The sequence below is a fragment of the Panicum virgatum genome, chromosome 6N, assembly GCF_016808335.1.
Source record: "Panicum virgatum strain AP13 chromosome 6N, P.virgatum_v5, whole genome shotgun sequence".
Lineage (NCBI taxonomy): Eukaryota > Viridiplantae > Streptophyta > Magnoliopsida > Poales > Poaceae > Panicum > Panicum virgatum.
In genome coordinates, this window is record NC_053150.1 from 31,166,755 (window position 1) to 31,183,027 (window position 16,273).

Below are 16,273 nucleotides of genomic sequence, written 5' to 3' on the forward strand. Positions count from 1 at the left end.
AACCCTAGGGTAGGTGCATGCGGTCCTTCACTTTTGTTCCTCTCTGCTTTATGCTTTGGAAGATTTGCAGAAAGATTTGCATTGCAGTGTACCAAATCAGCAATAGGAGTGTCGTGTATCCCTACAGGATCCTTCTTCTGACCTTTGTTTAGTTTGATGCTTTCATGATGAACAGGTTAATAAAGCTAGATAGAAAGGACTGGCCCTAGTGTTATGCTTTAATCCCAAAAATGTTATTGATGGCCTTCTTCATTTGAAGATCAAAAGGAGAAGCCACTACTCACTAAGTCACTATGCCAGAATTCTTCATTGGAGACACATCTCAATTCTAATTAGAGACCAAAAAAAATTGCATGACTAAATTTTCGTCACCGATGTGGATCACATCGGTGACATGGATTGTTAACTCGCGTCTCCACTTGGCCATAGGAGATGCATGCGTCTAGAAACCGCGTCTTCTATGCTTGTGTCTTCTTGAGTACTTCTTACATAGTGACTGTTGGGTCTCACGAAAATATTTTTGTCTGGGAGTTGCCTATCACAAGCAAAATAGTTTGGAATATGCCAACGAACTGGCATTAGCAAGGTTAGCAAGGTTAGCAACGATTAATGAGGGTGTTCGCCTTCTTCTATGGCAAGTTCAGATCTTCTAGGCAAATTTTAGACAAAAGGTATGTATTCATTTTATCAGCCATTACCTATGTCTCCAATAAAGTAGAGGAAGTTATAAGAAAAATGGATGTACCTGAAAGAATAGAAAGCCAACATGAAGACTACTTTCTTTCTTTCAAAATACGATGCCTATAGTCCATACTGCAAAGTGTTATGCTACTAATTTATCCACATAAAAACTACGATAATCTAGAATACATAATAATAATCGAACCTAATTGAAACACGGAATCTAGAGCAAAAAATCATGAAAAATACAGTTCCCCTCAAAAGGCGGAAACACCTTTCTAGAGATTTTTGTTTTCTCACCACTCTAGCCTTTGCTTGCCAGATCCTTTTAATTTTTTTTGTGTTGAATAGTCATGTATTTGCAAGAGTTGCATGGCTATCACAGTAAATTCACAACATGGGAGCACACTCAATAATGCTGATAAAATTTCTATTTATTTTGGTTTTTGTGCCTAAGTTTTCATATTTTAAGAAGACCGAGCAATGGTTACTTAAATAAGGATGGAACCTGCAGTTTATCACTTGACTTCTTTTCTCTTTCAATATTTAAAGTTGTTTATTCAGATATAGGACTTTATTTTGTTGTTTTTAGCTTGTGACATAAGTGTTTGAAGATGTGACAATAGTTTCAGAATGCAATAAGGACCTGAAACCTGAAAAATACTTAATTCGTCTTATATATAACCTGAAAAATACTGGTACTATACGAATGTTTACTTGTGCATCTCAATGTATAATATATAACCTGAAACCTGAGTACTTAATTCGTACGGCTCATTACAGTTTGATCAATGAAGAGTTAAAAGTGAGGCGTGACATCATCTTTAGGTGCTTCTAGAATGCTGTAGACGTTAGCTGCGGCTACAAAGCATCTCCCAGAGCGCCGAATGCAAAAGCATGTCTGCGGCAGCGCACTTGTGTGTCACTGTCCATATCCCTGAGCTCAAGTCTAGGAGCAGCTAAAGCGAAAGAGGATTCCACACGGCAAGAACCCGGAGCGCGATTCTACGCACCTGCTTTTCTCGACATGCTTTTGGAACAATGAAGAAAGTAAGAAACAAGCAGCCCATCGAAGATATGAATTTCTAGTTTTGAATTTTGATAGTCTTGAGCCCATGCTTCAGGACTGAATTCTCAGCTTTTCCCCCAATTCTCTATCAGACGATGGTTCTCAAAGATGATATTTTTCTCTCTTGTGCACAAAAGCTAGGAAGCTTCTTAAATCCTAATGAGGCATAGGCAATTATTCAAGAATATGCATGAGGGATATGACCATGTACTGGACGCATACTATATAACTGCAACTGGATCACTATATAATTTAAAGAACTTGCTAGTGATTTTTAGTGGGCAAGAGTTAGTAGTTGCAGCCAATATGTAGGGATCAGGATGTGACAAAGACTCAAGTACCTGATAATACCCGGATGCACAGGTAATTACCAGCTGGTGCATGAATGTGTTGACATTGTGATACTAGGAGAATTCGGATCTGCCTTTCCCTCTATTTGCGATGCATCTTCCTTCTTAGTGCTGTTGTCTGTTCATTGAATTGCAATGAGTCACTTTATTTTGTCGTCTTTTGCATTGAAAACGACGTGCATGCCTAAGGTTTGAACAAACACGCATGTGCTCAAATATTGAGCTGAACTTCTACTAGAAACTTTTGATGCTACTTTATTTAGGCTTTGCTGTGCAATCGTAATAATTAACAAATGAAAACATTATTATAATTCTTCTGTTCAGGGTATTGATCAAGAGTCATCGTTTCCAATATTACAAAGCATATATATTTTAGCTTGGCATAGTTCATTTGCTGGTTTTAATTAGATTGTTGGGTCTCTAAATAAATAGCACTAGCTAGCTAGGACAAACAAAGCTAACTGAAATAGCACATTGAGGAACTCGATCATTGGTGCATGAATAGCTGCCTGATATTCTGACAGGACATGGGAGGTGCATAGTCCAGATACAATGGGACCCTGCGTCGTCAGCCGTCCAAAGTGACGTGAAGAATTCCTAACCTACATCCCTAGCCAAACCTTTTGTAAAGCTACAATTTTTTGACTAATTACTTTATGTTTGTCGTCATTGCTTTCTGAGCACAGTAACTACTTCCAATTGGTTAATGAAACGTGAAACTAGAGGCAAGGCCCCTGGAATTGTTTTACTGACGTATAAAAGCATCAAAAGATGAGTTGATATGTAAGTCTTATCCGGCCCTTGATTCTCCTAATGGCCAATGTATATGTATACAATAGGAGATACGTTGATCCTTCTGGAGAAGACTAGCCAATTTATGGACTGTACAAGTCACGATCTAGTTTGATCTTAAGGATACACTCCCAAGTGCCTCTCTAGAAAATAAAAAGATAAAAAGAAAAAGGAAAATACTACCAAGTGGTTGTACAACCTGCATAAATCATAGTTATCCCTATTAGTCGCTGCTTGATGCATAGAAGCTAAGGTGGTCCATCCTAACTTAGCAAGCCTATTATTACATAATGAAACTTCCTTTACAAAGGAACACAATCAGGTTTAGTTTATTGGGAACTAATGGATACATATGAACTCTTTGAAACGTTTCCTTTATGGCCTAAATTCACAATAATTTTCGATATATCCCTTCTATCCGTAGGGTCCATTAAATTTAGATATCGGCCAAATTCTTCTTATTTTTCCTGCATCTACATAGACGGCCAAAATTCACCCGCGCGACAATCCCACACTCATAATATTTTATTCTTGTTTTTATATGTGAACAAGTGATGCTTAATACACTACTACAAAAACGATTCGTTGGGATTCCTTGTTTTATTCTAGAGGCAGGTCAAAATGTAACCCACTTCTACAAATGGAGCAGAGCTACTTTAGCTGTTGACCCGCCACTAAAAATACATTTCTACATGCGGATGATGGTGTCACCCGTCCCTATAAATGACAACCATTTTTAACGACGGGAGACACCATCACCCGCCCCTGAGAATAGATTTTTGGGGTAGGTGACGCCATCACCTGCCCCTAGAAATAACCACTATTTGTCACCTGCCCCATAAAAATACATTTTTAGGGGCGAGTGATGGTATGACTCGCCCCTACAAATGGTTTCACGCAAATAAATTCATTACTTTTTTATATGACCTAAGATGATGACAAACTTTGTATCAAAATTGTAGAGTTTTACGAGATCTAACATTTAGTTGTTGATAACTTTTTTCTATTGTAAGTTCTCTAGTTTCAAAATATACAAGTTTTGATTTGTTTTCAACAACCTTATATGTAGAGTAGTTCCATATCAAAGTTGTAGTGGTAAGATCTAAAATTTATAGTTTATACATTGTTCATTTAAGACCGTTTAGGATGACAAGATCGTCTACTAGTTGTGCCCTACATATGGCTATGACTATATAATAACTCATACAACTCAAGTTATATTTTCAAGTTTGTACTATCTTAACCTTTACATATACTGAAATATATTTGGTATATATTTTTCTATATTTATAGTTCAGAATAACTATATTGTAGAAATTTCACTTTTTTATTCTTCTACTATATTTAAATATTTAAATGAATTTTTAGAATAAAATAAAAATTATTTTTAGGGGCGGGTGATGGTGTCACCCGCCTCTAGAAATGGATTTCTAGGACTGGGTCCATTATCCATCCCTACAAATTGATTTCTGTGTTAATATAAAAGAATAATATATCTCCTAGAGTCACAAGTAAGTGTGTAGTGTGTTGGAGAAGAGAGTACGTGCAATGTTTGAGGTGAGTGGTTTTAACCCCAGTTTACTCAAGTGTGCATATTTCGTCAAAAAAATTGTACCTTGGTAGTAGATGAATTTATAGTAGTGGCCGGTTGGCTGAGATATTTTTTCTTCTTTCTTTTGTTGTTTTCAAGATTTTCCAACTTTTTTCCTTATTTGGAAATTTATTTATAGGTGCGGGTCATGGCGACACCCGCTCCTACAAATTCTACAAATGCATTTGTAGGGATGAATGACATTTTGTGCCCTTACAAATCGATTTTGAGCTATGAGAATTAAGGATGGGTACTGTACCCATCCCTAAAAATACATTTTTACTCGTCCCTAATTTTTTAGTAGTGATGGCTTAGAAATAGTTTCAAGTTATACTCTACGATTGTTTTTTAAAATAATTGAATTTCTTACTTTGGTTCTATATTTTTGATATATCCTATTTATCCTAATATCAATGACCTCTGATAATTTTTATTTGATAATGAAAACCTCCCTAATAAAATGTAGTATTGCTGCAGGCACATGCATTCATTTGGCGAGATGCATATTAGTACTTGAAGTCCTTAAATGATACACAAGAGGTCCTTTTTCACATTCGAGAAGAAGAAAAGATGCATTGCTTTTAGCATATATTTATTTACACGAGAGATCGTACATGCTATTAAATTTATTTCGAACAACGTCGAGAAGGTAATAACCAGCCACTAGCATTGAAGAGACTGATTGTTTTTTTATTATTCAGTTTGATGATATTCTCACATGAACCCAACCTGAAATTGATTTATACCTTTAGGCACTTCTAATTTTCGTGGCAGCTCCATAATTCATTGAGCTGTCTGATATCCCGGAAAGGCAAGAGATGAACACGTTAGCCATCAGCAGGCAACCACTGTGGCCAGGCAACCTCGGAAGTAAAATCAATTGTTCGATCAGTGGATGGCATGTGGTTTGGCTTTATTGACTGGATCACACTAACGTCCTCGTAATCTGCAAATATCTTCACAACTTCCCAACAAAAAATTTATCAACCTACCCTCAGTAAAATCTGACTGTGAGTATATTATTCCTCTTGGCAAACAAAAGACACAGAGTACATGGTTTGCTGACATGATTAATCTAATTTAAAATTGTAATAGAAGCTATCTTATCAATCAGTGATCTTTCTACTTATGGTTGCCAAAGCTACATTATTACCGAAACAATGACCGAGTAACCTAACCTTTTGTAGTTGTACGAAGATGCCAGAGAAGATTCCTATCCCACAAGCAACAGCCCACCATCAGCTCTTGGTTTTCCTCCCCACGTTTTTGCCCACTCACCATCCCACCACCACTTTACATTGGAGCACTAAAATTTCTCTTGATCTTTTTTTCTCCCTCTCTCTCGAGAACTCACCCCATTTCCATCTATAAATGAGCCTCTCTTCCAAGCCTCAATTCCCTTTTCCCCTCCTCCCCTCCTTCCCACTAAGGTTCGCTTGTTCCTGTGCGGCAGCCCTGGTGCTTTGCCATCTTCCTTGCAAGAACCTCTTGCTCTCTATGCAGATCATCTTTCCTTGTGTTCTTGATTTCCTAGTCTTGCTCTTGTGATCAAAGTCCTTGTGCTCCAAGCAGAAACTCTGCAAAAAATCCCTGCCGACTGCTAAGATTCTAGGGGAGACTCTGTCAAAATTTTCACCTTTCCATCAAGCTGATACAGGATACATTTTTCCTTTAGTGATCAACTTGCTGTTTGTGCGGTAAAAGATTGTAACATATTGGCCAACTGATCCATGATAGACTGAAGAGAGGAAGGCCGTGGCTTCTTAGATGTCACAAATCCTCTCGGAGGCTATCGGTTTCAAATTTATGATCAATTCGACGCTCCGGCGAGGCACCCATCTTGTTCTCTCCTTCTCCGTTGTGTTCCTCTACTGGTTCTATGTGTTCTCAGTAAGGTCCTAGCCACCATCAAATCCCGTCCATTAGATCATTCAAATAAGAAAAATAGCATCACCGTACTGTACATATATATAGTTCTTCAAAACTATAGCCTCTTGAGACAACGTAGAAGAAGCTTCTAGACATATCTGGGGGTTTAACGTAGTGACAACGTAGTTTTCGGCTGGGTGAAGCGTGCTCAAAGAATTTGTTGAAGATGAGCCTGTCAGGTGGGACCTTGTCAAGTGGGACCTCGTCCGGCTCGAGTCATGGGAATCCTAGCTTTGGGTCAGAGGCTGACATGGAGCTCCAGGCTCGGATGGAGCTGAAGCGGAAGAGAAGGATGGACTCAAACCGGGAGTCAGCAAAGAGGTCAAGGCAGCGGAAGCAACAACATCTCGACGACCTCAACTCTCAGGTTCGTGTCTCTTATATATGTCTCTACATAATTGAAAAAACAACCATATTTTAATCATTTAATGGTAGATTATTGTGATCTCTCTCATTTTCTATATTATTAGTTTGCTTTATGTATTGAAGCTTGCACTCATGTGCAGGTGAATTTGACACAAAGCAAAATCAGTTGAAAAAGGAGGATTGAGCTTCAGGATCTGCTGAAGCAAACTCTCCAATAATGCACAGAGCCCTTTATTCCGGGCCCACCCAACAAACTGCTCCCAAGGAAGCAGATGGAACAATATCAAGATTACACCAAATAAAAGATGATATTGACTTTTTTTACCAGAACCATTCAATATAATAAACAGGCAATATCGATTTAGTTACAGAGGACTTTGAAATATTACTATCAAAGCCAACAAAACTTTATTTACCACCCTATAATTTGACAGACATTCCACGTTCCAAATATAATATCAACAGACAGCACTTGGTTGTTAGTTTTCGAGATTAGTAACATAATTTTTTTTACCGTAACAAACGTAACCAAACACTCGAGCCAGAGCTTAACGAGGCAGATTTCATGATCTAAGAATATTGCTGTGCTGCCCATATTAATCATAGTTCCTCGAATATATCCAAAAATTAAAATCCAGCTATGACAATATATAATCACATCTCAAGAATTTTGTCAATCGCACTTAAACATGAATGTTGTTTCATACGAAACAGGTCGACCAGCTGAGGACGACGAAACAGCAACTCATCACAGCGCTGAACATCACCACCCAGAACTACGCAGTAGCAGAAGCTCAGAACTCGGTGCTGCGCACCCAGATGATGGAGCTGGAGAGCAGGCTGTCTGCACTGCGCGACATCATATGCTACATGAACGCGAACCAAGTTTCCAATGCTGCAACCATTAGTGCCAATAATCCATCAGCGATCATGAGCGCGACTGCTAACTACGACGATCCTTTTGGCGCGAGCGCATGGAACTCAGGGATGGAAATGGTGCAGCAGCCAATAGATCACTTGCTGTATCAGTGCTTGTAGAAAGGAGAAGATCATAGAGGCTAGAGAAACAAGGCCGCATCAGGATGTTATGCGTGGTAAAATATTGTAGGGCCATTGTGTCACCACTAATCGTGGTATTTGTCGTTTTGATTTGTTTACTAAGGGATTATGGGTGCAAATGCAATGGTGTGTTGGCCTTTTCCTCATGTTGGTGGTAGAGGTAATATAAAATTGGTAAGTGGCTAGTTGTCTTTTGGCTGCATTTGTAGTTGAGGGCGCTCCTTGGGGTCTGAATTGGCATCTGGTTCCTCATTACGACAAATTGCAATGATAATAAATTATTGTGTTTAATGTAGTGAATTTCGTTTTTATGGTTCCTTTTATGGCGTACGTTCTTTTCGCTGTCATGGTAGTATAGTATATTGGCCACAGAGTCGATCCGCAAAATATATGAGCCCTAGGCCAAATTAGGAAGGAAAAAAAAATCTAAATTACTTCCCTCAACTATAGTCAGAGTCCGAATAACCCCGATGAACTATCGGTTGGTTCATTTTACCCTCAAAACTATGCTATTTGGTTGAAGTACCCCTAATACAATTTGTCTTTTTAATTTCTCCATGCATTGGTGGAGTTTTAAGTTGAAATTTTATAAGATGAGTGTCAAGCCTGATTTTGAATGAATAAATCAAGCGATAAATCATATGCGCGCAAGGATCAAATTATATATAACAGCGAATAAAACATCGTATATCTATTACAAACCAAGGCAAAGTCATGAACATAAATAAATAAATAAGCATTTCAGTTTGTATTTATTCTAGTAGCGAATCATAAGCTCAATAGGTAGCTGACAGGGAAACATACGCCTAGTAATTCTGAACATCCTCTTGAAACTCGTCCACCTGGCCTTGTTTTGAGTAGGTGTTAGTACATTTATGGTAAGTGATGGCTAGTTGTCTTTTGGCATTGGGTGACTGGGTGAGGTGGACAAGTTGGTGGCTGCATTTGTAGGTGAGGGCGCTACAGGGAGATCAATGTGGCCATGGAGTGTGAATTGGCATCTGGTTCTTCGTTACGGCAAATTTCAATGATAATAAATTATTGTGTTTAATGTAGTGAATTTCTTTTTTATGGTTCCTTTTATGGCGTACGTTGTTTTTATGTCATGGTAGTTTAGTATACTGTCCCACTGAGGCGACCCGCAAAATATAGAAACCTTAGGCCAAATTAGGAAGGAAAAAGTCTAAATTACTCCTCCCAAGTACAGGCAAAGCCCGGATAACCCTTAAACTCTCGTTTGGTTCATTTTACCCCCAAAACTATGCTAATTGGTTCAAAGACTTCTAATAAAATTTATTTTTATTTCTGCATGCTTAGCTGGAGTTTCAAGTTAACTGAAATTTTATGAGATGATTGTCCCACCTGATTTTGAAGGAATAAGATGTGTGTAAGGATAAAAATTACACATATATGATGATGAAAGTGAATAACAGAAGCAATGCCATAAAGTACCGTAATTATCTATTACAAACCAAGACAGAGTCACGAACATAGATAAATAAGTGTTTCAAGTCACATTCATTCTAGCAGCGAATAATCCAAGCTCCACTTGTAGCTGACTGGAGGAACAAACATACGCCTAATATTCTAGAATATCCTCTGTAAAGTCTTCAATCTGGACTTGGTTTGAGAAGTGTTGATTTAGCAAGTTTAAGTAGATTTATGGTTGCTACTCAGCAACTATATTAGAAAATAAATAATATGCCAGGCTAAATCAAGGATAAAGGCTAGCTGAATAAAGCGGTAAGCATTTTAAATAACAATTGAACATTAATGGCCTATTTACTAAATCATGTATGAAACTATCACATATTAAGTTGGCAAGTGAGGGTATGAGCCGCTCTTGACCATGAGCAAGGCCGATATATCAGTTTTCACTCTGCAGAGGTTGCACACTTTACCCACAAGTCATGTTACCCGCCACATGGTGCTAATCAGGCACATTTATCACACTTCCTTAGGTATGGATGATGGGTACACTATGAGGTCTTGACAAAGACTCCCTGACTAGTAGTAGCCCGCTAAAATTTCATCCGTTAGGCGACTGCACCCACCCTCAGAGTATACCCCATAGGAGATTCAAACCCCTTTGGCAGGCCGAATGCCCCTCTTCAACCTAGTCCCCCCTCTTGCGCCTTTCAGTAAGCTACTAACAAACTAGAGAAATCAAAATAATCAGCCAAGACCAGAGCTATACAGTCCTTGTGGTTGCGCTATTTTCCCTGATTGTTCTCCATGGTTGATTTTAATTAACTTCACCAATTCATCTCATTGTTCCAAAAGATTTAATATCATATCTCAAGTATTATTTCCATAAACCACCAATAACCATTTGTTCAGCAACTAAGCAAGCTACCCAATCGATTTTATAAAAATAACCCAGCTATTCAAAGGTAAGGATTAACAATAAGGATAACAGGAACCCATCAAAAATCATGCATGCAAGCATATAATATGTAAAGGTTATTAGGATGAACTATGATCAAGCAATATACTTGCCTTCCAAACTCATTTGGTGATGCTCAGATTCTTCCAATGCTTGCTCTTGGAAGTTCTCGGACGGTTCCTCATCTACTCGTCACGAACAGGCCAAGCAACACAAGTACATACAAGCAAAAAATGGAAATAAATTAAAACAGTACACCAATCTCTAAAAAATAGAGGCAAAATGCTTAAAACTATTTCTACACGTTGCAACGATCAAAACGGTACTAATACTTAAAGCGGATTTAAAATGCTAAAGATATGCTAAAAATGGTTATGCAGGAGCTTATTTGCAAGAAAAACAATAAAAAAAAGGCTAAATAGAAAAACATAATTTTATTAAAACCCTAAGTGCTAACTTTCTAAAAACTCAACTAGGGTTGTCGGGTTTTATTTTGCAAAAGGTCAGGGGTTTTGTGCAATAAAATGGGCTATTTAGAAATACATTCGAACTAGTGTGAACTGCGAGTTGATATTTAACAACCGTAGGGGGGTTTGTAAAATGGTCATGTTTGATCGGCGGGGGCTTGGTTGATTCAATGGAGATTGGATCTGCAACCGGTAGGCTACCGATCCAACGGCACCCAAGCGCATGAGACCTTTGGCGGCGGCGCAGGACGTCGGCATGGCAGCACCGCTCGGCCACACGGTGGGTGCTCAACGAAGTGTGAACGAAATCGCACTCTGGTGGCCCAAAACTTGTGCGGATAGGTGCAGGGGCTCAACCGTAGTGAAGGGAATATGATGCGGGGATTTTGGGGTTCGAGGAGGTGCGACGTAGGATAGGATGTGTTCTCCTGTTGCGGTGAAGTCTGAAGAGCTCGGGAAAATGCCAGGAGGGGCGAAAAAACAAGTGAGGAAGAGGGGAAAGGGGAGTGGGACTCACTGCGGTGCTCGAAAGGGTCAAGGTGCAGACAAAGATGGTCGGGAGCGGTGGATCGTCGATGGGAGGGTCACGGTGGTGCAGTGGCGGCAGCGCATGTGTGCGTGGCATGAATCTAGGGTAAAGAAGATGGTATTGACGGGCGCGTAAGGTCTCGCGGGGCGAGGCACAAAAGGGGTCGCGGCGCGGGTGGTCAGGTCGGCTTGGGCATGCATGCCCACGTGGGCTTGGGGAAAGCCGATTCCAAGCCGTGCACGGCCATAGGTGAGGGAAGGAGCTGACCGGCGGGCCCCACCTGATAGTGGAAGAGTTGGAGGGAAGGGTGGGGCATCGGACTGGACCGACTCCGGCCCAAGAAAGAAAGACATGAAGGTCGGGCTGAGAATGGAAAAAGAGAATAGTGGGCTGGCAGGCAAGAAGGGGTAGGAGGGTGGACTGTGCCCCAGCCAGCTGGGTCACGCGCGGATCCGCACGCGGGTCACTAGTCGCGCAAGGATAGGCCCGCCGAGGAGAGGATGGCCCTGCTCCGCCTGGGCCCATGAGCTGTGAGCTTCTGCGCAGTCCCTTCCTGCTGGCTCCCAGCCTGTCCCACGAGCGCCTCCTGGGCTGCGTGCTGGTGAGTCGGCCTACTGCGCAGCCTAAGCTGATGTGCGCAGCCTAAGCAGAGCGCTGTTGGTCGCCTCCTGAGCCTGAGCTGCCACACCACGTCCTCTTCCTGACGTGCGAATTCGTGCTGAACAGAGGAAAGAGAGGGGAAGAACAAAAAGATCAGAAACTTCAATTCCAAATAACTTCATCAAAACACAATGGATAAAGATGAAAATTTCAAATATAGATGCGCAAGCTCTGGGCCTAACATATCTGTAATGAAGATTGCGAATCGATCAAGAATGCATCATGAATCAAATGAAAAATGAAACGCCCTATCAACTATCAAGAACCCATATTTGGAAAATCTCAAAGTCTGGCCGATTTCGCAGAGATTTGAAGGGAGATTGAACTCAACATCCTAGTAACAAAATCCCTCAAACAATTTCACGCATCCGAGCTGAAATCATGAAGAGCAAAAATTCATCAAAAAATACCCAAAAATCATGAAAAAGAAAAATGTTCGGGATGAAACAAAAAGACACGAATTTGATCTTGGGATTATTTCACGAAGTCCGATTACAGGCCACTCCTAGCATCAAAATGGATGGTAAAAAGCTCAAACAAAGAGTCACTCCTTTCTCGCTCTCTCAAATCTTAGAAAATCTCTCTCATGAACAAATGAGAGGATCTCCACCAAAAGAGATGACTATCCTTGTAATATCCCAATTATTTAGATAATTTTCAATGTCAAGTCGAGTAAGATTTGGGAGTTGACCAAAAGTTGACTTTTTGAAACATTGGTCGGATGAATGATCGGACACCGTGGATGCGTAGAGCTCATCGAAACAAATCCATTTGACTGCTAGCATGCCTCATTTGATCATGTGATGAGGTTGTGGTGACGTCGGGATGTTTGGACCGTCGGATATGAAGTAGGGCTCCTCTTCTTATTTCGGCATCTATTCTTGACCGAGGCTTCCGTTCCACTGCCGCCATCTCCTTTTCCATCGCAGCACCTCCTATTCCATCGCCGCCGTCCTGCCTCACGTGGCTACCTCTTGTTCTCCTGCCCACCATAGCCTATCGTTACCCATGTTCTTGGTCAGGCCACTGGTAAGGCTTAGACCTATTGCTGCAGCTATTTGTTTTCTTCCCATCCTGGTGCATGTACTCCGCTGGTGTGCGTGAACTGCTTGTTGCATGTGCTGCAGAGTTGTTGCAACTAGGAAACTAAGAGGTTGGCGTGGGGAGGAAATTAGAGAAGGGAGCAGAAGAGGGAGAAAAGGAGGGCGAGGGGGAAATTTTGTGGACTTCCTCAAATTCCTAGCAACTTCCTGATCTGCGCATCCATGGGTAATTCCTAATTATTCAGAGATGCATTAGCCACGATCAGGATGGTTCAGTTTGGAATCGGGACTTATGATGGCTGTGACAAATTTTCAGCAGAATCTTTCTTTTTAAATATGGTATTAAGGCATCCAAAATTTCAACTTTCTGTAGATACACAAGTTGTAGGTTTTCTCGATCTCCTTCTAATGGCTGTAGTTTCTGTTGGGTCCTTCACTCAGAATTTCCCGGACAGAAGTAGGATGCAAAGGCTCTATGACCTTCGGATGAACATGAAATGTATGTTCACCAATGATCAAAAAGTTGTTGCAGTAAAGAAACCTGGGGGTATTTATACTCCCAGGCCCTGGGGTACATTTACATTCATGCCTGTGCTTTTTTACCTTACATCAGCACTATCGAGGGTCCTATCTAGTCTTTTCTTGATGACCACTAGTAAAATTACGCCTTTGCCCATGTCCATTCACCTTACTTGCGCTTTCGAAGGTCTCGTTTGGTCCTTTTGAATGCTCCCAAGCTTGAGTGCCGTTTACGGCAGGCAAGCCTGCTTGACTCGTGATCTTCACGCTTCCGAATTCAGGATTCCACACCTTCGCCATGCTTCCGAGGGTCCGAGGGTCCCTGAGAGATCCAACATACATCGTCCCTTGAGCCATGCACCTTCGATCCGAGGTCGAAGGTCCTTGTCATTCTTGAACCCCAATCGTAGGTTATGGGGGACCTTCGCTCTCTATCGAGGGTCCGCATCGTCAGTCCTACACAGAAAACAACAGACCAACCAACTCTTGTGATGCGGACTGGTCATCGAGGGTTATTTGTGATTGCTTGACTGCCCGTAACCTTCGGGTATGTCACTGCCGGAGGTAGCGATCCCCAACGGTTTCACTCAATTCTGATTAGTGGTTTAGGAGTAATGGTCAAAATAGAGCTGCTATCAGACAAGGTTAAATCCAGATGCAGAATTATGTTCATCTATTTTCGACATATTTAGAGGCTAAATTCCACCTGGGTGCTATGGCAAAAGTTGTAGGGAAATTTTCTGTAGATGTTCATGTTGTATTTATTTACTACATTTGGTTAAGCGAATTAAAAGTTATGGGCCAAACAATGAGTAACTCAGAGAATTAGTCGAATTTTCAGAAATTGCGAGAGTTAACGATTTAGGCTTTTAGTTCGAGATTTCTTCGAGTATATAGGCTTTCGGTCGATATGAACTAGTTCTTAAGGGTGGTTTATTCTACAGGTTTGATAAATTCTAGTGGCGAGAGTGTGACGCTAAGGTAAGTGCAATGATGAATTCCTTGTTATGTGGATATGCTTGTTGTTTTCTTGCTACCCACTTGGACTATATTTATTTGGTGGCTTTATTTCACATGTAAGATTCTTCAAGTTCATGCTTTGATTTTCTGGTTCAACTAAATATTCAAGTTGCATGCGCTTCCCTACATATTATTCAAGTGCCGGGAGTTTGAATAAACACTGGTTGTGCAAATTGGTCCTTACGTTCAGGATCATATGAATAAGTGATGGTCCCACTTATTCAGCTTTACCGGTAAATGCAAAGGAAGTTTGAGGTGACGTCCGTTTCATATGAAAACTACTGTTTCATTGGTTATGGATATTCCACTGTTCTTAAACTTGGAGTCGTTCAGCTGGTTCTGAGTTGTGCTTGGTGAGTATTTTTCCTCACTCTTGTGTTATTTGGTTTTAGGTATGCGATGATCAAGTATGCATGGGAAGGGAGTAGCCAATTCATAACGAGCATGCACACACCTTGGCAATCATTATATTAACTCCCTAGACTGAATATTTCTTTTAACATTGAGAACTATCGTGTGAAGTGGATTCATCGGAAGAGAGAGGCATTTTCATTTCTTCGCTTTTGAGCAGTAAGTATTTCGCAAGGCGGCCCAGGGGTCTTCTTCATTTAAGGGGCAGTTGAGCAACCAATGATACTATGTAGTACGGGAATTGTAGTTCACAAGTGAAGCCTCCCATGAGTGACTAGTTGGGTGGTATATGAAAAATGGGCCAGTTATAAACTAATCCGTCTTTTATGGCCGATTGAGACTGTCTTCCTTAGAAATAGAACGCTCTTTGACGAGAAAGCCGTCTAGCACCTGTAGCTGGCTTGATTCACATCCCGTTGTTTGCTTACGAGTTTGGTAGCGAGCCGAGGCAGATGTTTGTAGTTTTTTCGTTTGGATGTCGCTTAAGTTCGTACGGTTATGTTGGTTGGAGTTCTTAATACTATTTATTTATACCATCATGCTATTATGACCTGTGTGCCCGCGGATGTTAGGATTTATGGGGGAGACTCTGCCAAAATTTACTAGAATTTTTATACTTGTAATTTAGTGTCTTTAGTAGTAACCTCCAGGTATGTTGATACTTGGGGCGTTACAATCCTAACGGCCCTTCCTTATATATATGGGCGTTGGCGAAAAGATCAAAATATCCTTACATGATGCAGAGAACCCAAATACCCTTAGGGGTAAAAACACCCCAAATATCAGAGCATGCAACCGTCCCATCACCTCCACAACTTCATTTCACCTTGACGCAAGATTCACGACGGTACCATATGTCCTCTGACTCGTTGCCGCCCAATTTTGAAGCCCAAGCCAATAAACTTGCCGACATCTGGTTTTAAGGTTCAAACCAGCAAACCTGCCACCTCCAATATTGGCGTATCCGGTCTCCGCCAACCTTTGACGCCTTTAAGTCTTTCGCGCTCCCGCGCGCAGTACGGGCAGCCGCCAAAGTCTTTGACTCGACCAATGTTCAACGCCGTCTTCATCACCACCTCGTCCTCCTCCTTGTACTCTTTCTTTGATCGTGCACCATGTGGATTGCCCATGACTCCGTCCGAATTCCTCGAGTGCCTCGACGCCAAGCCTCCACTTGTTCACTACAGCATGATGCATCGGTGCCAAGCCTCTTTCTTTCCCTTCATCACCGCATGATCTATCGCACCCAAGTTGGAGTTCGCCCTTCACTGCATTCGTCAACCATCACATCGTATCGTACACCTGCATATCACGAGCCAAGAGATACATCAAATCCATGTAACGTTATCAATCACTTGTCATCCAAGTTTGACCACTATTGGTCCTCAATTATACTTGGGG

The 16,273-nt window shown here is 41.1% G+C and overlaps 1 protein-coding gene and 1 long non-coding RNA gene across 3 annotated transcripts; both read left to right on the plus strand.

Annotated features, from left to right (window-relative positions):
• The first annotated feature begins 5,770 nt into the window (after positions 1 to 5,770).
• LOC120678564 (bZIP transcription factor 11-like) lies at positions 5,771 to 8,039 on the plus strand. Of its 2 annotated transcripts, none has more exons than XM_039959812.1 (2): positions 5,771 to 6,779; positions 7,493 to 8,039. In XM_039959812.1, exons 1-2 carry the CDS (start codon positions 6,579 to 6,581, stop codon positions 7,814 to 7,816), a joined length of 525 nt encoding a protein of 174 aa, XP_039815746.1. In that variant the 5' UTR covers positions 5,771 to 6,578; the 3' UTR covers positions 7,817 to 8,039. The 2 variants fall into 2 exon arrangements, with proteins under 2 accessions (XP_039815746.1, XP_039815745.1); XM_039959811.1 differs by having other exon boundaries at positions 5,798 to 6,373.
• A 4,742-nt stretch (positions 8,040 to 12,781) lies between these two features.
• On the plus strand, positions 12,782 to 15,181 carry LOC120678566. Its single transcript, XR_005676631.1, has 3 exons — positions 12,782 to 12,908; positions 13,007 to 13,148; positions 14,386 to 15,181. It is a non-coding gene; the product is annotated as an uncharacterized LOC120678566 (long non-coding RNA).
• The last annotated feature ends 1,092 nt before the right edge of the window (positions 15,182 to 16,273 follow it).